This window comes from Myxine glutinosa, chromosome 4 (assembly GCF_964187855.1).
Source record: "Myxine glutinosa chromosome 4, kmMyxGlut1.1, whole genome shotgun sequence".
Classification (NCBI taxonomy): domain Eukaryota; kingdom Metazoa; phylum Chordata; class Myxini; order Myxiniformes; family Myxinidae; genus Myxine; species Myxine glutinosa.
In genome coordinates this window covers 74,870,778-74,898,345 of record NC_136264.1, presented here as the reverse complement: position 1 = coordinate 74,898,345, position 27,568 = coordinate 74,870,778, and the positions used below count along the sequence as shown (strand labels likewise).

Sequence of the window (27,568 nt, the reverse complement as noted above, 5' to 3'; positions counted from 1 at the left end):
ATTGTCTATATCTTGTATTGTTGTATTTGTCAATTTTTATGTTGTCCGTTTTTGTTGGACTATCTTGCATGAGTGTACACTTGGCACACTTATCCAGGCCAAATTCCATATGAATGCCGTTGGAGTACTGTTTCACTAATTAGAGTTTATTAGTTGCCAATTTTTCGTTGTTTGGTGCAAAGAGTTTTAAATCATCCATGTAAAGTAGATGTGTCGCCTTTTTTTTGTCTCTTTGGACATTCTCTTATTTTATGTGAGGGCGCATCCATGTCCTTGCTCATTAATGAGGTTGCTCAGTGGGTCAAGGGCCAGGCAAAACAGGAGGGGGAATGGCTGTCTCCCTGGAAGATTCATCCATGTATCTTCACTCGTGGTATTTCAATCTTTCCTTCCGAATGCTGTACTATCAATGTGGTATTCCAAAACTCCATTGCTTTCTCTATCAGTTTGCTTATTTTTTGGGGGTTGATCTTGTACAATCACATGCATTGTATCATCCATTAATGTGGGACACTGTTGAAAGCTTTCTTTTAGTCTATCCAGGCGGTGGACAATATAGTTCTTCGCATTTTGCAATTTTAAAATATGGCCTTGTTCAGTATGGCTAATGCACCCTGACATAATTATTCAAGCTGTTTTGTAGTCTCTCCATGCTGTAGATAATTTTGTTCTTCTTGTATTGTTATTTTTTGAGTATGGCCTTGTTTTGTAGGAGGTGGTCTATCATTCCATAGCATCCTCTTTTATATCCCTTCTGTTCTGCCCATAAGCCTTCTTCTTGTGTTTGGTGGTGGTATATCATTTCTGTGATGTTTCTCGTCAAGAGTTTGTAGGTTATTGGCAGACAGGTTATTGGTCTATACCTGTGAGGTACTATACTTGTGGTGTGTGTGTGTGTATGTGTGTGTGTGTGGGCACATGTGTGTGCGTGCCATTAGGTTTTATCTCCATATGTGGGCTTCAAAAGGTGGAATGGAGTCCTCCCAGGACTCAGAAGTATTCACCGCCATGGGACATTTTCCTAAGAATTATGTCTATTTTCTCATCATCAATAACCATTTTCCCAAAATTACTGAAGTATTCCTTCTGAAATCATCTTCTGGTCAGATCATTCAGGTTAAGTATTTGCACACCAGATTTTGGTGTGCATATACTGACCTTCTGCCGCTATGGTCCCCCTCAATGACAAGTCACCAATAACGGACTCAATTAACTTCAAAGGCCTTGGCAGGCGGTTGTGCAGAGTGGAATGTTGAATATTCATTTCGCCGCATCATCCGCAACCTATTTGGGTAGAATGTGTGAATAGAAATTTGAAAGAAGATACAATTTCTGGGTCCGTTTTGCTGATGTAAGGTGTCCCTTTCAGAGCATTGGGTGTACCCACCATCTGCACCTTCCTTTTTGGTTTCTTCTTTGACTGTATTTTTATATGCACTCAATATTATAATCAGAAACTCTTCCAGCAGAGAATGTTTCCTCCTTGACATAGCTGGTGCTATCTTACTCGTTTGTACAAGAAAAACCTATTTACAGACTTATATTACGTTATATTTGTAACCGTGTCAGTGTATATGTGAACAAAAGTCTGATTTCCCACATGCGTTGGCCATATCCGCAATGCCACGTATGTGAACACAGCTTTTGTTGCTGCTAATGAGTATGACTTGACACATAAAATAATAACTACAATTAAGATATGTCAACTTTATTAAACTTCCAGGTGACATAATTGATTTGTCCTTTGGACAGGTTTGTTTAGATTTTCACGTGTCTGATGGACGCACCTACCTGTGCTGGACATTTGGACAACTTTTGACGAGTTCTTCCCACATCCCAATAATACCCTACTTACTACCCACCCATACCTCAATCTTTTCTCTGTGCTTTACCCAAAGTATTCAACCCACCTTTCACCTCACTTCTCATCCCCACACCCTCAATGTCACCCCAAAATCCTCCCATTCCACCTACAGCCACATTCCCTCTCATTCACTCCCTCAACCATCACCACTATCTTGTCGACATATAATAGTTAAGTTATTTCACTGTTCCATATTCAAATATGAAAAAGATTCTTCTGCAGCTCCTTCAGCTACAGTTCTTCAGAATTAGAAGGTAAAACCGAAATATATATGGGGTCAAACTAGAGCTGCATTGTGGCTGTTTTATCTTTCCAGGCTTTGCAAGTCGCAAGAAGCAGTACCCGATACTGATCCCGTTCCAAACCAAACCTATGTCTTTATCGATGTTGAAACAACAGGAGTGAAGATCGACCGACCGCGAATCACAGAACTGTGTCTCATAGCCGTGAATCGCTTTGGCCTGCAAAATGTGCATTTGGGACCTCCTTCGCACAAGAATTCTAAACAGTTGCCTTTGCCACCTCGTGTCCTTGACAAGATGACTGTGAGTGGGTGCAAGATATTACTTATCCATATTACTACTCATGTACAGTTACTTTATGACTTTTGGCTTAGCTTTGTTTTTTAAGCAAATGGAATTTAGAAATCACTGCAACAATGTCTCCTGAATTATTTACTTTTAATTACTTAAAGTTGTGGCGGGCACAAGGGGCAATAATTCCGTGCACCAGTGGGTGGCGCGAGCGTCCAGGCGGGGAACGAAAGCACATGCCCCGCGTTTCGACCGATCGGCCACGTCCGGGGACTAGGCGTGGCCTCGGGACATATATGCGGGCTCTAAGCTCGAGCCCACTCAGTGCTGAAGTACAAGCTTTGAATAAAGACTCTTTGTTATACCAACGCGTTGTGGCCTACCTCTCTGGCAATCGAGTCGTGTGTGCGCAGCACCACACTGGTGACCCCGATTGGTTCAGCCGTTGCTGACCACCAAACGCGCCATGGCCACCAACGCCATCGCAGTTAAACTCCCGGAGTTTTGGGAGGCACAAGCCGACGTTTGGTTCGTCCAGGCCGAAGCTCAATTTCAGCTACGAGGCATAACGGCGGACGAGACCCGGTACTACCACATGGTCGCCGCCCTCGGGCCCGGCACTGCCGCCCAAGTCGTGTCCATCCTTCGGCACCCGCCGGGCGACAACAAGTACGAGGCGCTCAAACGTCTCCTGCTCGCCACGTTCGGGCTCACGGAGATCGAACGGGCCGACCGCCTCCTGGACCTTCCCGAACTTGGCGACACACGACCATCTGTCCGGATGGATTTTATGCTGTCGCTGCTTGGTGACCAGCCCCCGGATTTCTTATTCCGGGCGCTTTTCCTACGCCAGCTACCCGCACAGGTATGCCTCGCGCTGGCTGGTTCCAAGATAAAGGAACCCCGCGCCCTGGCCGTAGAGGCCGACAAGTTTTTCGCGGCCTGCGACACGCGGTCGGTGTACGGTGCTGCCGTAGTGGATCCCAGGGCAGAGGCTACAGCGCCCCCGGCTTCCCTCGTGGCCGCTGCTGCGCCCCGCCCACTACCACCGCCGTCAACACCACGGCCACCGCGGCCGCCGCCACCGCAAACCTGGTGCTACTACCACGGCAGGTTCGGCCGCAAGGCTAAAACGTGTCGCCCGCCGTGCTCTTTGACAGGTCGGGAAACGACCGGGCCGGCGCTCATTAGCGGCTCTGAGCGTCGGCCATTCCGGTAGCCTCCTGTTCATCACGGACACCTTGTCCAGGCGCCGTTTTCTTTGCGACACAGGAGCGCAGGTAAGGGTCCTCCCCGCCTCCACGTCCGACAAGCAAACCGCGGGCCGGGGCCCTGCTTTGCTTGCCGCCAACGGTATACCCATCCACACATTCGGGAAGCGTTGCCTCTCACTGCGGTTCAGAGGGCAGCGCTTTCAATGGTCGTTCGTGACCGCCAGCGTGCCAATGGCACTGCTCGGTGCGGACTTCCTATGCGCGAATGGGCTGTTGGTCGACGTGAAGCGCAGACGGCTCGTCCAGGCCGAAACCTTCAGCTCGCTCGCTTGTTCGCTGAGCGGCTCGTTGAGCAGCTCACTGAGCGGCTTGCCAAGCTGCTTGCTGGAGGGTTCCGTCCCGGCGAGTTTAGTTTGCACGATTCCGGCAGCGGCCGACTTTACCCGCCTCCTCACCAGTTTCCCGGCCCTCACGCGGCCCACCTTCTCAGCGGTGGCCGTTAAACACGAGGTGGACCACCATATACCCACGGTCGGGCCACCGGTCTATGCCCGGGCACGCCGACTCGAACCCACGAAGCTCGTGGTGGCGAAAGCGGAGTTCGCCACGCTGGAGCGGCTGGGGATCGTACGGCGCTCCAACAGTGCTTGGGCTTCTCCTCTGCACATTGTGCCGAAGCCCGGCGGAGGATGGCGGCCGTGCGGGGACTACCGCCGGCTCAATGATGCCACCACCCCCGACCGCTACCCGGTCCCGCATATCCAGGACTTTTCCACCCGGTTGGCAAACACGACCGTGTTTTCCAAGGTGGACCTCATCCGGGGCTACCACCAGGTCCCCGTCCAACCGGACGATGTCGCGAAGACGGCCGTCATCACCCCTTTCGGCCTCTTCGAGTTCCTGAGAATGCCTTTCGGGTTGAAGAATGCGGCCCAGGCGTTCCAACGGCTTATGGACAGCGTCTTGCGCGACTTACCTTTCCTCTTTGTTTACCTGGACGACATACTAGTCCCGAGCGCGTCCCGGGAGGAGCACCTGCTCCACCTCCGCACGCTTTTCGAACGCCTGGGCCAGCATGGCCTAATCATCAACCCCGCCAAGTGCCGTTTCGGCGTCACCACCATCGACTTCTTGGGGCACCGCTTCACCAGGCACGGGGCCGTCCCTTTACCGGCCAAGGTGGAGGCGGTCAGGGATTTCCCACGGCCCCGCACAATCAAGGGGCTCCAGGAGTTCCTGGCCATGGTAAATTTTTACCACCGCTTCATGCCCCACGTCGCCCAGCTCCTCCGCCCCTTGCACGAGGCCCTCCGGGGCAAGCCGGGCAAAGGTGACATCACCTGGTCAGAGCCGATGGCCGCGGCGTTTGCGGGCGCAAAGCTGGCCCTGGCCAACGCCACCATGCTGGCGCACCCGGCGCCCAATGCGCCAATCGCCCTCACCACCGACGCGTCGAACTACGTGGTGGGCGCGGTGCACGAGCAGTGGGTGTGTGGTGCTTGGCAACCGCTGGCGTTTTTTAGCCGGCAGCTTCGCCCGCACGAACGCCGCTATAGCACCTTCGACCGCGAGCTGCTCGGGCTCCACCTGGCGGTCCGACACTTCCGCCATCTGCTGGAGGGCTGCCCGTTCACGGCTTTCGTCGACCACAAGCCCCTTGTGTTCACGATGGCCAAGGTCGCCGAGCCATGGTCGGCACGGCAGCAGCGTCACCTCTCTGCCGTGTCCGAGTACACGACGGACATCCGTCACGTGGCGGGTAAAGACAACTCGGTGGCGGATTGCCTTTCCCGGTCCATCGTGCACGCGGTCCACCTCGGGGTCGACTATACCCGGATGGCAGAGGACCAGACCGCCGACCCCGGCGTCCAGGCCTTGCGGACCGCCGTCACGGGCCTCCGCGTCACCGAGGTGCCGTTCGACGCCACGGGCGTGGCCCTCCTATGCGACGTCTCCCTCGGCCGGGCTCGCCCCATCGTGCCCGCTGGCTGGCGGCGCCCAGTTTTCGACGCCATCCACGGCCTGTCCCACCTGGGCACGAAGGCATCCCAGAAGCTCATCGCGGCGAAGTTAGTCTGGCATGGGCTCTGGAAGGACGTCCGCGACTGGGCCAGGACGTGCCTCGCGTGCCAGCGTGCAAAGGTCCACCGCCACACCCAGGCCCCGTTGGCCCCGTTTGCGGTGCCCGAGTGTCGGTTCGACCACGTGCACGTCAACTTGGTGGGACCTCTGCCCCCCTCGCGGGGGTTCACCCACCTCCTCACCATGGTGGACCGCACCACACGGTGGCCGGAGGCCGTCCCATTGGCGGCGACGTCTGCGGCTGATGTGGCACAAGCCTTCATCGCTACTTGGGTTGCCCGGTTCGGTGCCCCCTCGGACATCTCGTCCGACCGCGGCCCCCAGTTCACCTCGGAGCTCTGGGCTGCGGTGGCGCAAGGGCTCGGGGTGAAACTACACCGCACCACGGCCTACCACCCCCAGGCCAATGGCCTGTGTGAGCGCTTTCATCGCTGAATGAAGGCCGCACTCCGGGCCAGCCTCCGCGACGGCGGCTGGGTCGACAGACTCCCCTGGGTCCTGCTGGGCCTCAGGACGGCGCCCAAGGACGACCTGCGCGCGTCCTCAGCAGAGCTGGTCTTCGGGCAACCACTGCGGGTACCGGGTGAATTTATCCCCAACTCCACGGCTCCTTGGTCCGCGGCGCAACAGCGCTCCGCCCTTCAGGAGACCACCCGGAGGTTCGCCCCGGTGCCAACGGCACACCACGGTTGTCCGCCTTCCCATGTCGCCCCGGAGCTTCGCACGGCGAAGTGCGTCTTCGTCCGGCACGACGCCCACCGGGCACCACTACGGCCCCCGTACGACGGGCCCTTCTGCGTGCTGGAGACCGGGGACTTCACCATCGACGTCGGCGGTGCCCCGGATCGCATCTCCGTGGACCGCCTCAAGCCGGCCCACCTCGATCCGGACCACCCCCCGCAAGCAGCTCTGCCTCCGCGTCGAGGCCGCGCCCCGGCGGTCGGAGCCCCGGCACCCCCCAGCCCCGCCGTCCCGCTACCCCCCAGCCGTGCACCCACCGCCAGGGGGCATTTCGGCTGGGTCATCCGGCTTCCCCACAAACTCACCCTTCAGGTGCGCGGGAATTCTGGGGGGGGGGGGGGGTGCGTGTGGCGGGCACAAGGGGCAATAATTCCGCGCACCAGTGGGTGGCGCGAGCGTCCAGGCGGGGAACGAAAGCACATGCCTCGCCTTTCGACCAATCGGCCACGCCCGGGGACTAGGTGTGGCCTCGGGACATATATGCGGGCTCTAAGATCGAGCCCGCTCAGTGCTGAAGTACGAGCTTTGAATAAAGACTCTTTGTTATACCAACGCGTTGTGGCCTACCTCTCTGGCAATCGAGTCGTGTGTAATTTAAATTAATAATTTATTACTTCACTTCCCTTTGTTTAATTACTCCTTTGTTTATATAAAATATTTATAGACAAAATGTGTAAATTGCAGTGTTTTGTTTGTGCTCACTTTCAAATTTGATACACTAGTGAGGTACCCGTGCTACGCACGGGTGGGAGGCTAGAAGCAAACAGACAATGCAGAAACGGCGAATGCTAAAGCATGAAACCAATAAATTCCACATTCCTTTCGCACCGTCAGTCACACGTCAGACATGGACAGCAAGTTCGTGAAGGACTACCATGAAAAACGTTCCCGTACACAAACAAACGGGTACGTTCACGTATTGAAACATCGATCGTGGGTCCATGGCGAATCTGCATATGGCGATCCGCGAATTTCATGTTTAGAAAGTAGAAACCATCACGGCATTTCGTCGTTCACTTGAACTTGATATCTCTTTTTTCATTCCAAACAGCATAACTCCAATCACAAATTAAATAGCATTAACATAAAAAATAAACTTTTAACAACATTGTTAATGTTTCCTTCATGGTAAAAACTACCAAGTCAACAGTTAAGAATTTTGAGCCGATAGGTGTTACGGCCTTGGCAAGATCGATGGAGGCAACGATCTGTTAGCTTATACACCACCCAAATAGCTATGTGGAATTCTCTCATGTAGAGATTAAACCCACGGCGTTTGAACTTTGGCCGTGGTCATTATTTACTTTCAATGATATTTATATTTGAATCAAAAAGATGATAATTAGTTTTGGGTCATCCTTTCCACATATCTCGTTGGATTGTGAGTTGGAGAGATGACCGTGATGGCAGGGAGGGGGTTGGCATTCTCTCAAGCAGGGATTCAACCCATGTCCTTGTAAAAGGTCTTTGTCCGAGGTCATTATTTTTAACTTTGTGTTTTCATTCATCAGGTTGCGATCGGTGCAGCCATTTGTGCGGTACCTGGGAAAATAACGTTATTCGGGAGTCCAAACCTGAAAATGTGGGAGACAAAAGCTGAAATTGGAAAAACAATATAGCCTATTTTACTCCAGGGCATCCCAGGATTACCCACCCAAAATATCGTTGCGATCGGTTCAGCCGTTTTTGCGGTACCTTTGAACGGACGGACGGACATTTGGTGAATTATCGTAAGATGGAGAAAAACACATACAGACTGGTACGGCACTCGGTAGAGCGCATTCCTCTGCCAGGCTCAACAGTTTACGTTGTGTATCCCACTGATAGGCCGGATCGGGATTCTGACCTGACCCAAAATTTAATTGCTTGTTCTTGTCACCTCACCAACTCCATCACCAAGTTTCGTCTGGGTCCGTCCACAACTTTTTGAGATATCTTGCTACATATCGATTTTAGCCCTATCAGTGGTGAAGAATCACTTTTAAAACTTTGTCTTATCCGGATCTGCATTCAAATCTTCACCAAAATTGAATCAATTCTTCCTCGTCACATACCCAACCTCTCCCCCAAATTTTGGCCAAATCCATCCACAACGTTTTGAAATATCTTGTTCACAAACAGACAAACAAACAAGAACTATGTCATGCATAGCATAATTTTCAGGTCTGAGGATTTTAGAAATCTGGCCTATGTAGACCTTTTGCCTTTGTTGACCTCAAAAATACTTGGTGGTTGAATGTAGTGACCAGATATATGCAAATCCTCTTAAAATTTCAAGTCAATCGGATGAAAATTGAGGATTTTATAAATCTGGCCTATGTTGACCTTTTGGCCTATGTTAAGTTGACCTCAAAAACACTTGGTGGTTGAATTAAGTAACCAGATATGCAAACCCTCTTAAAATTTCAAGTCAATCGGATGAAAATTTAGGATTTTAGAAATTAGACAAAGTTGGTGACCTTTGACCTATATTGACCTATTGACTATTTGACCCCAAAAACAATAGTTTCTTGCTTATGACCAACTCTACCATTTGGTGAAGTTTCGTGAAGATCGGTTGAAAATTGTGACTTGTAGGCGACTGACATACAGACAAACAGACAGACAGACATAATGGAAAATCACTCATAGAGCGACACTTTGCAAAATAGAACAAAGTAGAATTGGCACTCAGTAGCGCATCCTTTTACCCCACAAATAATTGGTGGTTGAATTCTGTGATCTGATATGCAAATCGTCTTCAGATTTTAAGTTAATCGGATGAAAATTGAAAATTTTAGAAATATGGCCTATGTTGACCTTTTGGCCAATGTTGACCTCAAAAATAGTTGGTGGTTGAATTCATTCAGCTGATATGGAAATCCTATTCAAATTTCAAGTCAATCGGATGAAAATTGAGGATTTTAGAAACTTGAAGAAAAGTGGTTGACCTTTGGCCGATGTTGATCTTTTGACTTTTTGACCTCAAAAAAATAAACAATAGGATTTTGTCAGACCATGAACTGTACTATTTGGTGAAGTTTCATGAGGATCGGTTTAAAATTGTGACCTGTAGGCAAGTATAAGTGAGGACACACACACACACACACACACACACACAAGCTGGAGTGATCAACATACTTGTCAAAAAATAATTTTTTTGCCAATTAATAACGCACAAGACCGACCAATATACTTGAAAAATCTTCGATTTATGCAAGTAACAAACAAACAGAAAGGGGTGAAAACACAACCTCCTTCCACCTTCGGTGGCGGAGGTAAAAAAAAGACAATTTTGCTCATCTAGCTTATGCCTGATTATTCCTGTGGCAGAATTACACCGCAAGCTTTATTTCCGTGATGGAAGGTATACATACAACACAATATACATACACAGGCAATGTACAACATGAATGAAGGTAACCCAACAAAACCCTTACTCATCAATAACCTCAGTTACCCTTACCTTACCCTTACTCATGTGCTCATGTGCCCCCTTTAGCACATTTTTGATTAGGCTCTCTTCTCCAGAAACGGACCCTGGGTGCTAAGCGAGGTATTACTGTATGGTTGAATTGTCAGAAAAATGTTCGAGTAAAAGTGGATTTCAACAGATTTTCAAAAATTGTTTTTGGAGACCATAATAGTATTGGACCAACCATGCTACTTTGAAGTATACCAGCCTCCAATGGCAAAGCAGATAAGAAGATTCGATGAAAAGCTATTTTATGATTGTGAGTGCGGAGTTTGTCTGTACAAAGCTAAAGTTTTGTGCATTTTTGTACATGCATCATATACTGACAAAACTGATTCAAATTTGGTCACAGTCTAGTACAAATGACAATCAATGAAGAGATATTGCCCAAATTGCCCTGTTGACCTCAATCTCGAGAATGCAAAGCTGTAGAAATACTAAATTTGCATTTGAGTTGAAAAAAGCAATAATAATAGAAAGCTCAGATTTTGTGTGTGTGTGTGTGTGTGTGTGTGTGTGTGTGTGTGTGTGTGTGTGTGTGTGTGTGTGTGTGTGTGTGTGTGTGTGTGTGTGTGTGTGTGTGCGTGTGTGTGTGCGTGTGCGTGCATTATCCACAGATTTGTATAGATCCACAGAAGGTTGTACGTGATGATGCATATCGTCTCACTGGTCTCAGTAATGAACGACTTGCAGAGAATCGTCGCAAGGGGTTTGACCAGCATGTGATTGACATGATATTGGCATTCCTGGCTCGCCAACCCACTCCAGTCTGCCTCTTTGCTCACAATGGCTTTGCCTTCGACTACCCAATGCTGAAGGTAATGTTGCTGCATTGTCTTCTCTCTTTTTGTTTCGTGTTAACCATCTCTTGATCTTCCAAGCCCTTGTACATCCTACCGATTCTTAAGCTCATTTCATGTAGAACATATCGCTTTCCTCATTTCAGCTCATTGATCAATTAATGTAAAAATATCAATTTGAAGAGCATTAGCAGATTTAGCGAAGTGTTTTAGAATAATAAATAGAATAACGAGGAGGCACATAGATCAGAATGTACACCAGAAGTCCAGGGAGGTAGATGCACATCTACTATATAATGGACAAGCCAAACAAGTGTGAGGCATGTTTTTGTGGAGTTCTACTGGAGCTTTCGGATGTAGTTGTAGAGTGTGATACACCGAGGGGCGATGAGGGGAGTTGAGGGGGGTTGCTACCAGGGGACCCGGGACCGGTTGAGGGGCCCGAGCTTCTTCTGTAATTTTTAAAAACAGTACAGTGAAACCCCTCATGGGCTCATCCTCATTTCCTCATCGTTACATTTAAATCCAGAAGCTGATTTTGCTTTCCTAGCCGGACAAAAAACAAAAAACATTTACCGCTGTTAATGGTACAGTTTCAAACTTCACAAAAAATGGTTATTAACCTGAAATGTGCGTTACAAAGAAATAGGTTTGTATCATCTTTGTCCAAAAAATTTTTTATTAACCATCTTCTTAGGTATTTTTTTTGCCAATCTTATGGAGAAATAGTGTTCAACAGTCGAGGGTGCGAATTGACACGATCGGTCCAAACGTCCCGCTATCTCCTTTATTTTTGACTAGTGGGGTCACCCGTGGGAATCCCACGGGCATGGACGTGTGTGACATTTCGACATATTTAGTTAGATGCTGCACCTGTACATTCAGTTTCACAAAATGGTTACTGGCAATTTATCAGATCCACAAATAATGTAATCTACACAATGTATTTACTTCTGATAACATGTGAATGCATGTGCGTGCACATGGGAAATACAGTTTGAAATGTGTTATTACATCTCATGTAAAATGTGACTTTAAGAGCTCAAATCCTCTCCCTCCCACATCACGCATACGGGGGAGAGTGGGTCACACACACACATACACATCCACACATGTACATACACATACACACACACACACATATATATATATATATATGCACATATATACACATATACACACACATACACACATATATACACCTACACACATATATACGCCGACACACACACACACACACACACACACACACACACACACACATATATACACATACAGACACACACATATATAAACATATATATATATATATATATATATATATATATATCTATATATATATATATATATATATATATATATATATATATATATATATATATATATATATATATATATATATATATAAATATATATATATATATATATATATATATATATATATATATATATATATACACGTGTATATATATATATATATATATACACACACACACATACACACACACACATACACACATACACACACATGTACACCGACACACATACACATATATACACACACACACACACACACACACACATATATATACACATACACACAAACAAACACAAACACACACACACACACACATATATATATATATACACACACACACACATGTATATACATATATAATATACACATACACACACACACACGCACACACACCATGCATGCACATACACACACATACACACACACATATATATGTATATATATGCACATATATACACATATACACATATACACATATATACATCCACACACATGTACATGTGTCTTTTGGGCGGTGTATAAGAACTTCACATAACGCCTATCTCTCCCGGGAAAACAAATGTTACTCTTTTTGTTACAGAATACACGACATTTTAAAAATTAAATATTTCAAATAAACTTATTTAAAGTATATGTGCACATAACTTATCAAATAAGAACAAAGAAATATCTCTCGGCAATTTCTGGTCTCTGTTTCTTGGGCGGTGTCAGATATATCGAGCAGCGAAAAGCTGCGATTATTTAATAGGCAATTTACCGTCTGTGGCGATACGTAAACGAAGCTACGCCCCTCTCCACACATTATTGACTATGTATAAAGTTAAACATTTAATCGTGACGATGGAAACGTCCGCCGTGAATTCTTCATAAATCTCGGAAATTTCCTGTCTGCCATTTGGGCGGTGTAAGATATATCGAAGGGTGAAAGCTGCGATTATTTAATATATGTCGGCAATTTCCCAATTCCCGTGTGTGCGTTTCTTTTTTCAATTAATGCTGAAACCGAGTCTAAAACCATCAATAAAATTGAAATCACATGGCGAATTCGAGATAAAATAGTGAGGGTGACTCAACGAATGAGCTTTATTTTACAGGCCTTTGAAAATGCATTTTGTTCTATATAAACCACACCGTTCTATATATATATAAACCTATATAAACCACACCGGCGGTGTATAAGACGGGTTGGCCCCCCCTTTGGAACTCAAGAAGAGGCACCTTGAAGCAGCAAATGAGGTTTAATGAAAAATCGAGCAAACACAATATTGTGGAGCACGCCTTGAAATCGCAGGGCCCTGTCACACAGGACCTGCAAGTCCAAGCCACACTAAAAACTCAGCAAAATACAATTTGTTATATACATGAAATAACAGAAAAAACGCTGCGCTAATTATGACCTCAGATAAGAGAGGGCCTTTGAAGACACAAAAAGGAAGATATTTCTCAGGCTCTAATTCCAAACGAGTTGGGCTTTCCAAGGCCCAAGGATGCGTTCCCATAATAAAGTTCAATGGGGTTTACATTTGGCAGTAAAACACAAGAAGCCAGGCACACAGAGATCAAGGGATACATATTACATCATCCCCTGTTCGAGGTTAACTTACAACTATTCCCATAACTTTCTTCCTTAGAAGATGGTGAAAAAATGTCCCCAAGGTTGGATATGACCGAGCCGTGAATCAACATGTTTTGCAGTGAATCTAGTTTTTTTTTGAAGCAAGCAAAATAAAGACACAATTAAATATATATTTCTCAGGTGCCCTGTGTCACGTGGTGTGCCCCCCATGGCCCCCCATGGCCCCCGACATATTTCTCCCTTTTGTCTTTACGACAACTCTTCGGAAAGACAACGTATTACCCCAGGGGGTCAGCATCTCCCCCAGTCACATGCCAGGCGCGCCAAAGCGTCACGCATGCTCAGGAAGGGATACCGGCCCCTAATTGTGGCCGTCCGACATTAACACATAAATTGCCAGCCATAATTCGCGACGAGGACGCCTGGTTAGGAGATAGCTGCCGCCCGGCCGGGTTCTGAGCCCCCCTTCCTCCAGCGTGGGTGCGACCCAGTCGCCGGCCTGGTGAGGGGCCCCCCTTATGCAGGTGCGGTCCTCGCGAATCAGGGCAAACAATCCACGTCCAATGCCATCAAGCCTGGCACATGTGATTGTTCTGTGGGAGAGAGGGTGGCACATCCATCATCACAAATCTCCATCTCCTCATAGTCACAAATCTCCATCTCCTCATAGTCTGCATCAACATCAGTATTCATAGTGTCGGGTGCCTTAAGCTGAAACGACCCCAAATTGCTTACTACAGGTGGTGTAGGTGGTGGTGTAAGTGGTGGTGAAGGTGGTTCTCCCGGATATCCCAGATATTTGTTTGCCATCCGCTCCTCACTACTTGCATAATAGCAATAGCTCTTAAAGGAACCTACACTACTTAAATCAAGGGTAAAAGAATCCCAATCCCAATGAAGTGAACTAAAATCATAATCGTCATCAGAATCCCACGCATCAGCGCCATGAGACGATAGAGTTGGCCGGTTCGCCGATGGCCTTTGGATCCTTCCCATGTAGCGAAAGAAACATCTCGGTGGTAGCGGTGGATGGGGTCCATCCTGTGAAACATTTTCTCACACACACCATGATCAAATTTCTAGCCCCCCAATTATGATCAGTCAATGGAGAAACTCACTACATTTTCTCCATCCTGCTCTGCTGTCTTCCTATGTGCAACCATCATTTTTTGTAAACCCATATTTGTAAACATCATCTCGTATTGCTTCCATCCCAGCGGTGTCTCAAAATCTGAAGCACAATTTTCCCTATACATCTCATCTCACCTGTGTAAGAAAATTATTTACATTGACCCATATCACTATTTACATTATTAGCAGCTCGTAGTTAAATATCAAAATACATCAACTGGTATTCTTCCTTTGATAACCTCTCCCTTAACATATTCAAGCGAATTTCGCACCAGTATAATCCACTGGAAAAATATTTCCTTTCCCTGCGCTTTGTCCTCGGTTCTAGAACCTAGAGTCAACCATGTAGAGTAAACATTTATTTACACATCTTCCTAGGGGAAATTGCCCTATCACCTCCCCTTATGAGTAATAATTCAATTGCCCAACATACCTGATGGAGTTCTGTTCACCTGGTCTGCAGAGCTGTGATCCAATCTGCGCCAGCACCCAATCACCTCTTCGATTGGGGCAACCTGCCTGTAGCAATCTAACGCAACATTATTAAACGAAATTCACAACTTTACATTCATTGGTCCCCCCAGGGCAAGCCAACCCTTGTATCACCTTCTTATCACAAAAACAACAGTTCATAACCAACCACTTTCTTTTATTTCCTGAATTTACCATTCACTTTTTCCAACCTTCTCCCTTTTCTCAGCAAATCCTGCAGATTCACTTGTCATTGACAAATAATTCATCTGATCCGACTTTCCTATAACTGGCAGACAGACAATGGCGAGCCACAAGCCCCAACCCTACAAGGCTCCAGCTCCCATCCAAAGGACACAAACTCCCTCAGACTGGCATAATCTCTTTGCCAGCTTATGTACGAACCAAGACTGCAAACAAATAGTTTTCCAATAAAAATCAATTGTCACCCTATTGCACCATATTGGCAGAATTCACTTCAGCTCTCTACCACTCTTGTGTCGAGTGGTGCCCCAAAATGACATTGCACGAACCCTTTCAATACCTGTCTAAACCTACTGCCATTTAACGACGCTTCCCAGATGACGGTTCCCCATACACTATTCTGGCACAAAATTGTTGCATCCCACAGATGCCACGATTATTTGAACAAACTCATTTTCCTAATCCACCTTTTCAATTTTCATTTCAATTTAAAGTCAATCCAATGTCCTCTAATACCTCTCTTAGCATCCCATGCACCTGTTGCAGACACCTGTTTTAGCCTCTGGCCCAATAGCTGCCCAATATTATGAATATTCCCAATTTTCCCAATAAACAAATAATAAAAAGAAAATAACCTGATCTATTTATTGAAATAAAACATTCTCATGTTGGTCAATTTTCTCACCCACGGTGACTCTCTCGTCAATCCTGCCATCCCATTCCCCACCACATTTCCAGCGAGGATGACGTCACTATTTCACACCTTTCCTCCCTTGAACAGCTGGTGGTCCTCCATGAGATGCATTCCGATGTTAATCACTTCAAAGTGCCTAATTGGCCCTCCCTGGAATCGCACCTTTAACATTACCGGCACCGCCCTTTCTTGGTTCAAATCTTACCTCTGACAGACACAAATCCACTGCTCAACTCTATCCTGACGGACTGCATCACTGAAATAAAATCCTGGCTTCAAATCAACTTTCTCAAACTTAACTATGATAAATCTGAAATAATCGCATCATCTTCCTTCGAACTCAGAGCACACCGACCAGTATACATCAAACATTGGATTCATATTTCCACAGAACTCCACCACTCTGTTAAATTCTAAACATGCCCAATGGGCAATCCACGAAAAAATCAAAGCATTTTCAGTCCCCCTTTTCCCATACACTAGCCAGTGTAAGCCAGCCAAACGCGAGCTGTGACCTTCATAACTCTAAACAAATCCACTGGCACTTTTTAAAACAAACTTTCCCAGTCATTTACTAAAATAAAGTGCAGCTCTTGTCCGTAGATATACGTTAACCAAGATCCACCACAATTCACAGCAGGTGACCACCCACCTGCCTTCTGTCGAAGTCCAGTCCAATTTTCTGAGTTTCCATTCACAGACAGACACAGACAGACAGACAGACGAACCCCCAACGTACTAACAGGATGGTCTCACAGAGGCCATTCCATTCAAATCTGTAGGCTGCCACGATTCTTCCCGCCAGGACACACCATCATAGTCACACTCACACATCATAGAGTCATCATAGTCACACGTCACGTCAGCAGACACAGTGAATGACATTCGACACCATAACAGACACCACAGACACTGCTCCTCCTTGATCCATATCTGCAGACGCAGTCAGACACACCCAGTCGGACAGACAGACTGGCTCCACATTACAACTGCAAACATTTGATGAACCGAAATGGCAACAGCTAACACCAAATATTTATTGTCCCATTTTCAGGGAAGTCAAATCAACCAGCATTAAAGCACAAAACAGAAAGGGAAGTAGGACGACCATATACTCAGAGTGAGACCCGAAAATCAAGCAGACAGACCGACAATCGAACCTGTCTTTCGACACTGCCGAACGACAAGTCTGCAGACACTGAGGGAGTGACATTCGACCCCCAGTAGACTCCGCGGACACCGCTTTGGTCCGCACCTGCAACTCCATCACGCGCCTCCAACTTCTTTTTCGGCGCATCGATCAACACAAATGTACCGACGCATCTTATATTCTACACGTGGCTATCCAACTTTTCACCACAGTCCCATCACAAACAACGTATCTCTCGCGGCATGCATGGCAGGAATCACACTCGCATTGCACCAACATGGAATTCGAGCACATTCCATAGCTGCGAAAATATTGTGCTGGACAAGACATTATTATCATCGACTTGCGCTTTCACACGCATGGCAAAGTCCACGGATGTACAAAGTCGAAGTGCCCTCTCCCTTAATTGATCCACACTGCACCTCGGCACACATCCTCAGATAATTAAATACATGTTTTAATCCAAGCGTGCATCCTCACACCCGCTCCACCACCACCTTCCAACCACCGCAGGTGCACCTGAACTCCATGGCACACCCGCAACTCCCTCAAAATCAGTGTCCAGAGACATGACTCCATGGACAGCCAGAAAGCCAGACAAATACGGACACACACACACACACAGAGATAGACACAGGTGGGTTATCGCCTGCATTCTGTACAAATTCCATGTTCCTGCCCATAAGTCGTCCCATCAAGTGTAACCCCTTTCATGAAACCGTTTCCTCCGATCTGGAGAACGACCGAGAGAGCTCAGAGCTCCCGTCCTTAGGTATCTCCCTTTATTCAACGCATTCTGCAATCCCAAGTCAGCCAAATACAAGCCCCTACCTGCCGTTGAATAAACACCCAGTCGGTTGACAGCCTATCATCTTTGACTTTTACTCCCATTCTCCCTTGCTACATCTGGAGAGCCGTTAATGTGGGGATGTAATTGAACACTTGTTTTAAAGCCCTGTCTACACATGCTCTCCATAAAATACTCATTATTCCCTGCCAATTTTCCCCAGCAGACTGAGTCCCACATGGCATCTCAAAATCTAAACTGATACCTTTTATTTCTTCCTAAATGTACTCAATCAATTTTCACCTTCCAACATATAAATAATATCATTCCAAAGTACTCATCCGGATTGCCCAACGCCTGCAGGCAATTTGGGGAACCCCTTGTCAACTGTCAATCACACGTCAATGACACACATCAATGACACACACACAATAAACACAAATACACGCTGTAATGACAGATCATTCATTCCCTTATACACACATACCATGTGACTGACACTTCATTTTCCATACAATACAGTATAAATTCATGCACACTCCATATACTTCCTACCTGTGAACTTACCTGGCCCCTTGCTGTGAGCCTATCCATCCCCTTCAGGCTCACCTGTTGGTTTCTACCTGGATTTCTTTCTTCCTGTGCTTTATCTGCTTCTTCCTCTGCCCTTGAAGGCTCAGCACTTCTCCTGCCTTCCTCCTACCTGGTACCTGCGCTCTTCTCCCAGTTTAATTTATCCTTCTCCAAAAATCACATAAACTTTCCTATTTCCACATATAAGAAATCACCGATATCTCCCTTGAGATACAAAACAGAAACGCTTCCAACTCTAGCATCCCAAAGTCTTCCTTGGAAGCATGCTCGACAATGCAGCACCGCTTCCACTCAGCACACAACATACATGTGCTCACTCCAACACATCACTTCAAGCCACCTCATCACTCGCATTGTTCACGCACGCGAATGCGTCCCCTGCTGTGCACCGCACGGGATATTCGCATTCCCGTCTCGATTCCCTCCCACCTCGAGGTTCCCCGCGAGGCAGCCACCCCGTTGCCCCGGCAACCTGCCTGCACGTTTTGGCTCACGTGTTCACAGCTGGATTCCACACACCTCGTACATTATAATCTTCTCTGTTACTTCTTGCAGATCTAAACTCATCTCTTGTCCGGAAAGAGCTAATACTTGACCTGCCTTTAGCATATATTGTCAGAACTCCCTACCTTTAGGTAAAATGCACTGGATGTGCATGCCTTAAATCCTGAGACAGGACAAAGAAGGCCTTGAGGGGGGGGTTTATCAGATACGCACATCCAGTCCGTAGCTTAACTTATTTATCCAAGCCCTCGCCGGGGGTCTAGTCAATACCTATGACCTATTCTTATCCTTATCCTTATCCTTATCCATAGTCTTATCCTTATCCACCCATGCCTGGGTCTAGTCTTCCTCCCACGCCGGGGTCTAGCTACCTACTCCCACGCCGGGGATACCTTAACCTGAGGCTATCCCTCGAGGGCTATCCCTCCTAACCTATGGCGCCCTCCTGGCTCGATTCATTAATCCACTGGTTGCTGCTTCAACTTGGTTCGAGATACATGCTCAGGTACAGTCGACAAGGTTCCCATACATCCAAAGGGAAGGAAAGAGGCTTTAATTTTAGGTATGCAAATATGCTTACCTCAGCCCAAATGGTGCCAGCGCTGGCTTTTTGCCTCTCCCCGACCTGAGGAGTGTGCCCCCCCCTCGACATGCACCTGGATGTATCCCACTCCTGACACCAGATGACGGGTTGGCCCCCCCTTTGGAACTCAAGAAGAGGCACCTTGAAGCAGCAAATGAGGTTTAATGAAAAATCGAGCAAACACAATATTGTGGAGCACGCCTTGAAATCGCAGGGCCCTGTCACACAGGACCTGCAAGTCCAAGCCACACTAAAAACTCAGCAAAATACAATTTGTTATATACATGAAATAACAGAAAAACACTGCACTAATTATGACCTCAGACAAGAGAGGGCCTTTGAAGACACAAAAAGGAAGATATTTCTCAGGCTCTAATTCCAAACGAGTTGGGCTTTCCAAGGCCCAAGGATGCGTTCCCATAATAAAGTTCAATGGGGTTTACATTTGGCAGTAAAACACAAGAAGCCAGGCACACAGAGATCAAGGGATACATATTACATCATCCCCTGTTCGAGGTTAACTTACAACTATTCCCATAACTTTCTTCCTTAGAAGATGGTGAAAAAATGTCCCCAAGGTTGGATATGACCGAGCCGTGAATCAACATGTTTTGCAGTGAATCTAGTTTTTTTTTGAAGCAAGCAAAAGAAAGACACAATTAAATATATATTTCTCAGGTGCCCTGTGTCACGTGGTGTGCCCCCCATGGCCCCCCATGGCCCCCGACATATACACATATACACATATACACATATATACATCCACACACATGTACATGTGTCTTTTGGGCGGTGTATAAGAACTTCACATAACGCCTATCTCTCCCGGGAAAACAAATGTTACTCTTTTTGTTAGAGAATACACAATGACATTTTAAAAATTAAATATTTCAAATAAACTTATTTAAAGTATATGTGCACATAACTTATCAAATAAGAACAAAGAAATATCTCTCGGCAATTTCTGGTCTCTGTTTCTTGGGCGGTGTCAGATATATCGAGCAGCGAAAAGCTGCGATTATTTAATAGGCAATTTACCGTCTGTGGCGATACGTAAACGAAGCTACGCCCCTCTCCACACATTATTGACTATGTATAAAGTTAAACATTTAATCGTGACGATGGAAACGTCCGCCGTGAATTCTTCATAAATCTTGGAAATTTCCTGTCTGCCATTTGGGCGGTGTAAGATATATCGAAGGGTGAAAGCTGCGATTATTTAATATATGTCGGCAATTTCCCAATTCCCGTGTGTGCGTTTCTTTTTTCAATTAATGCTGAAACCGAGTCTAAAACCATCAATAAAATTGAAATCAGATGGCGAATTCGAGATGAAATAGTGAGGGTGACTCAACGAATGAGCTTTATTTTACAGGCCTTTGAAAATGCATTTTGTTCTATATAAAACGGAAACTTTCATCGGATTTTATTCCAGTTTTTTTTCAACCGAGTCGAAAAACATGTTAGCGACTGTTAAAAATGAAATGATATATCGAATTAGAGTTGAAATAAACTGTGAGAGAGAGGAAGACACCACGGGCCTACAAAACAGGCCTCAAAGCTATGCGAGTAAATGAAATGGTGGATATTTGTTTTTGAAGCCTCTCCCAGAATGGGCGGCGCTGCTCTCTCAACAGAGTAAGCCACACCCCCGGACAGATGCCCGGATCACCTACGGAGAATATATAAATAGATAATACGGCTAAATAAAAGTGACCATTTGTTTTTCTCAATAAAAATATTCAGGTAAATGACACGGATAAATAATAATTTTGTCCTTGTGTGCATTTTATTATATACTGTCTCAGGCCGTTTGTTTGGAGCATTCCATTACACTTTGGACAATTGGACTGTACTGTTTGTTCCGTGCTCTGCCACACGTATGAGGTGCACAAAGTTCAACTTGTATAATAGATTTGTTAATACTTTATTGATTAACTTTTCAACACTTGTACTGTGAGCTAAAAAAAACAAGTACAAAAAGTTTTAATTAAAACAAAAGCCGCGTCGATGTTACACAATGCCTAGATGCAGCTGTGCCTATAACGTCGATGTTATAGGCACAGGACATTCCTATTGATTCGATTACTTGATGTTATTTTTGTGCAAAGTGAAAATATATCTCGGCAATTTCCCGTGTGTGGCGACGAATTTTTAATATATCTCGGCATTTTCCAGTCTGTTATTTCAGGCGGTGTATGACTGACCATGCCGCGATTTAAAAAAATATATATCTCGGCAATTTCCCGTGTGTAGCGACACGTGAACGAAGCTATGCTCCTCTCTCCACATTATTGTGACGACGTATAAATTAAATATTTCATCGTGACGATTGTCATCAAATGGACGAATTTTTAATATATCTCGGCATTTTCCCGTCTGTTATTTTGGGCGGTGTATGACTGACCATGCCGCGATTTAAACAAAATATATATATCTCGGCATTTTCCCATCTCTTATTTCGGGCAGTGTATGACTGACCATGCCGCGATTTAAAAAAAATATATCTCAATGGACTTGAAGGTACAGGCCTTTGCGAATTCATTTCGTTCTATAAAGGGCAACTTTCATCGGATTTTCTTCCCGTTTTTTTTCAACCGAGTCTAAAACTATGTTAGCGACTGTTAAAAATGAAATGATATATCGAATTAGAGTTGAAATAAACTGTGAGAGAGAGGAAGACACCACGGGCCTACAAAACAGGCCTCAAAGCTATGCGAGTAAATGAAATGGTGGATATTTGTTTTTGAAGCCTCTCCCAGAATGGGCGGCGCTGCTCTCTCAACAGAGTAAGCCACACCCCCGGACAGATGCCCGGATCACCTACGGAGAATATATAAATAGATAATACGGCTAAATAAAAGTGACCATTTGTTTTTCTCAATAAAAATATTCAGGTAAATGACACGGATAAATAATAATTTTGTCCTTGTGTGCATTTTATTATATACTGTCTCAGGCCGTTTGTTTGGAGCATTCCATTACACTTTGGACAATTGGACTGTACTGTTTGTTCCGTGCTCTGCCACACGTATGAGGTGCACAAAGTTCAACTTGTATAATAGATTTGTTAATACTTTATTGATTAACTTTTCAACACTTGTACTGTGAGCTAAAAAAAACAAGTACAAAAAGTTTTAATTAAAACAAAAGCCGCGTCGATGTTACACAATGCCTAGATGCAGCTGTGCCTATAACGTCGATGTTATAGGCACAGGACATTCCTATTGATTCGATTACTTGATGTTATTTTTGTGCAAAGTGAAAATATATCTCGGCAATTTCCCGTGTGTGGCGACGAATTTTTAATATATCTCGGCATTTTCCAGTCTGTTATTTCAGGCGGTGTATGACTGACCATGCCGCGATTTAAAAAAATATATATCTCGGCAATTTCCCGTGTGTAGCGACACGTGAACGAAGCTATGCTCCTCTCTCCACATTATTGTGACGACGTATAAATTAAATATTTCATCGTGACGATTGTCATCAAATGGACGAATTTTTAATATATCTCGGCATTTTCCCGTCTGTTATTTTGGGCGGTGTATGACTGACCATGCCGCGATTTAAACAAAATATATATATCTCGGCATTTTCCCATCTCTTATTTCGGGCAGTGTATGACTGACCATGCCGCGATTTAAAAAAAATATATCTCAATGGACTTGAAGGTACAGGCCTTTGCGAATTCATTTCGTTCTATAAAGGGCAACTTTCATCGGATTTTCTTCCCGTTTTTTTTCAACCGAGTCTAAAACTATGTTAGCGACTGTGAAAAATGGAATGATATATCGAATTTGATTTGAAATAAAACTGTGTGAGAGAGGAAGACACCACGGGCCTACAAAACAGGCCTCAAAGCTATGCAAGTTAATAAAATGGTGGATATTTGTTTATATGAAGCCTCTCCCAAAATGGGTGGAGCTATGGTTCCCAGAATGGGTGGAGCTTTGAGGTTTTGTCTTCTCTGCAAGAACAAGAAGAAGAAGAAGAAGAAGAACAACAACAACAACAGCAGAGGGCACTCTATGAGCAGCGTCTGCGACGCGGCTAAAAAGCTGCTGCTGTGATTTTGCTTTATTTACGAGCTCGTTGCTACTCTAATTTAGGATCTTCATTAAAGAAAGTTCTTTAAAAAGTTATAAAAGAGAGAAAAGGTGGGGGTGGGGGCCCAGAGGTTGTTTGCCTTAGACAGAGCACGTGCTGGCTCTTGACGTCCCTAGATACATCAAAATGATCGTCATGATCTCCTGAGTTGATTAGGCTCATTAACTACAAAGAATCAGAAAGAATTTTCATGTTTTAAATGCACACTATGTTAAGGTGTATAGATAAGTTTAATAGGTCATTCCACAGCTTGGCCTTTTAATTACAAAATAAATAACAAAAAGAATGATAACATTGTAACAAAGCATATATTAATTGATACAGTACTAATAATATTAACAACAATAACAATATATTATTAGTACTAGCAACGGTACCCGCCCTACGGGTGGGGCTTCAATTGGGAAGCCGAAATGAAAAGGCAAAATATCAGAAATTGAAGGCAGAATTTTTTTATTTTACACGATTCACACAAACATCCGTTAAATCATATCACACGTAAATCATCAAAATCAAAACAGTATCTTTAGAATTTCAATAAAAGCCACATCACTGTTCATATCGGTAAATATTATTCCATCGTGTTTCAAATCGTGATATCAACTGTACACTTTTCTTTAGGGAAAATAACCCGTTTGTGACGTTTGTCACATTGTCTCCAGTACCCGTTTGTGACGATGTTTTCATTGTGACGAAAATATTCGAATTATTATTCGAATATTCGAATTCGAATTTATTTATTCGTATTTATTCGAATTGCATGAATATGTGAATTGTGATTGTGTTTCATTGTGATGTTTGTGTGGCGATGGGCGGTGTGTACAAAGGGCAGGGACTTAATCAACGCTAGCTGATGACTCGCGCTTACTGGGAATTCCTCGTTCGTGGGACACTGTCTCAAGCCCCAGTCCCCATCACGGATGGGGCTCAGCGGTTTACCCAAGCATGACGGCGAAGGGCAAGGTACACGCTGGTCCGTCCAGTGTAGCGCGTGTGCGGCCCCGGACGTCGAAGTGCATTAAACGTTCATTAAACATTAAACGTTCATTAAAGGATTACGAAACGAAAAACATTACGAAATTACGTTCACACCGTCACGTCAAACACTACCGTGAACACATACATCGTCATAATGAACGTTATGCGAACGCGAATGTTATGCGGGAGTCCAAACCTGAGAATGCTGGAGACCAAAGCTGAAATTGGGAAAACTAAATAGCCTAATTTACTCCCAGGGGTCCCAGGATTATCCACCGAAAATATCTTTGCGATCGGTTCAGCAGTTTTTACGGTACCTTCGAACAGACAGACGGACATTTGGTGAATTATAGTAAGATAATTTGGCAATAATAATAACGAATGTATAATCCCCCTCCCCTCCACCCATCATGGCCCAAACACATTGGGCCTGGTAAAAGGCAAGCTAATGCTCAAACAGTACAGCAGGCAGTATGCTACAAGGGCATGAAGACCATTGAAAATTTGGTCCAATGGACCAACGGGCCCACTAGTTTTTTTAAAGGAGGAGAGTAATAATGGAAATAACATTCGACTGTTTTGCAATGAGTAGTTTGTTTTGAAGATTTTGCATGCAATGGCAGCATAAGCAAGCAAAGACAGTAGCTTTTTCTCTTTTTGGTTGTAAACCGATGAAGATGGACTGGGCTGTGTGGTTGGCTGGTAACCTGTGCGTTAGCTGAAGCTATTTATGAGACCATAAATTACTATTCTTTCCCCAGTGAGAGCATTGCATACATGGGTGCCAAAATTGTAGAGATGCCTCCATCATTCGTGATGAAAAAGTAGTTCTAGGTTCCAGGTGTCTGCAAAGATTACACAGAGAACATCTGTGAAAATCTATGAATTTTGCCACATTTTTTGTTGTGTATGTTGATCCAGTATATAACTTGAATATTTAAGTGGTGTTCAAACAGCACGGTTAGTACAGAGTGGATCCAAAGTTTTGTGTCCTGATGTATGTGTAAATACAAAATAGTACATCAGAACTTCGGATGAGTTAATCCTCCTGCACCATGGATTTGTAGTACAGAGTACAGTGCGTTTGGAAAGTATTGACACGTCTTGACTTTTTTCACATTTGGTTGTGTTACAGCCTGAATTTAAAATGGATTAAATTGAGATTTTTTTGTCACTGATTCACACATAATGACAAAGCGAAACTTTTTTTTTGACAAATTTTTACAAAACAATTAAAATAAAAAACTGAAATGTCTCGAGTCAATAAGCATTCAACCCCTTTGCTATGACACTCCAAATTGAGCTCAGATGCATCCAATTTACTTTGGTCATCCTTGAGATGTCTCCACAACTTCAATAGAGTCCACCTGTGGCAATTCAATTGATTGGATATACTTTAGAAAGAGAACAGCGACATTGGGGGATCTGTGGGAAGGAGAGGGCTTGGGGTGAGGGGGTAGTGGAAAGGTGGGAGGGAGGGGGGGGGGGGGGACACTACTCAGACTTCCTGAAAAGAAGTCGGTATTTCAAAAAGGTGGATCTGGGGTGAAATAACGGGGGTGAAAATATGAAGGTTTTGGATTGGGGAAGATAAGAGATGGTGGTGAACAGCTGTTTTAAAGACCTGGAGGGATGAGAGGGACTGAAGAGAGTGAGGGAGTTTGTTCCAGAGGCGGGAGAAAAGAGGAATAAAAGAATGAAGGTGAGCAGAGAGTCTTGATTTTGGCAGTTTCACCAGAAGAGGGTTGCTGGCAGAGCTTGAGTGATCTGAAGGAATATTTGCTGGACAGAGCACAGACAGAGCTGGGGGAGCTAGGCCAGAGAGGAGTCGGTAGAAGACAGAAATACCACCAACCTGCCTGCTGTGAGTGAGTGAAAGGCCCTCAGAATCAGCTTCATTGCGGGAGATTCCAATGATTCTGAAAGCTTTGGTTTCAACAGCGTGAAGCCGAGATAGGTGTGAGGAAGGTGCACCAGCCCAGAGGGGAGACCAGTGTTCCATCAAGCTGCGGATGAAAGCTTTGTATTTGGGGAGGAGCTCAGGTGTGCCAAGGAAGGACTTCGCATGACTGAGGATTCCCAGTCGGCAACTGGCTTTGGAGGCCAGCTTGGAAATGTGGTTTTCCCAGGAAAGATCATGGCAGATGGTGAGACCCAAAAGCTTGAGTGACAGAAGTTCTTGGAGGAGATTGTTGAGGAAGTGGATGGGAGGGTTATCCAGATGGTCTTTTCGGAGAGACATAGTAAGAGTGTGAGATTTATCAGGGTTGAAAGACATATTCCACTTGTTTGACCAGTTTGTGATTTTTCCAGGTCTGCAGAGAGTGAGGGGGCTGCAGACTGCCGATCTGAGGGATGAGGTATGGAGCAACAGAGAATGGAGTCATCAGCAAAGAGATAGAGAGGATTTTCCAGAGTCAGAGAGATCATTGATGATGAAGACTAGAAAAAGCACAGGGCCCAGAGCACTACCTTGGGGAACTCTAGCCTGAACAGGAAGGGGAGATGAGAAAAATCCATTCAGGGCCACACGTTGACTACGACCAGAGAGGAAGTCCGCAAGCCATGCGTGGAGATTTCCATCGATACCATGGGAGGAGAGTTTGGTGAGCAGAGCGGGATGCCAAACCGTATCGAAGGCATGAGATATGTCAAGGGAGACAGCTCTGATTTCCTGTTTGGCATTGAGGACCTCCATCCATTGTTGAGACAGCAGAAGCAGCATGACCAGAGTAGAGTGACCTGGTCTGAATCCAAATTGATGATCAAAGATCAAGCCA

At 45.3% G+C, this 27,568-nt stretch overlaps 1 protein-coding gene across 1 annotated transcript in view; it reads left to right on the top strand.

The window, feature by feature from the left end:
- Positions 1-27,568, top strand: part of LOC137424803 (three prime repair exonuclease 2) — a 48,179-nt gene that overhangs the window by 8,032 nt on the left and 12,579 nt on the right. Inside the window, exons 3-4 of the mRNA XM_078775234.1 lie at positions 2,181-2,409; positions 10,506-10,706. Of these exons, the coding sequence (XP_078631360.1) occupies positions 2,181-2,409; positions 10,506-10,706 (430 nt within the window). The remainder of the gene's footprint in view (positions 1-2,180; positions 2,410-10,505; positions 10,707-27,568) is intronic.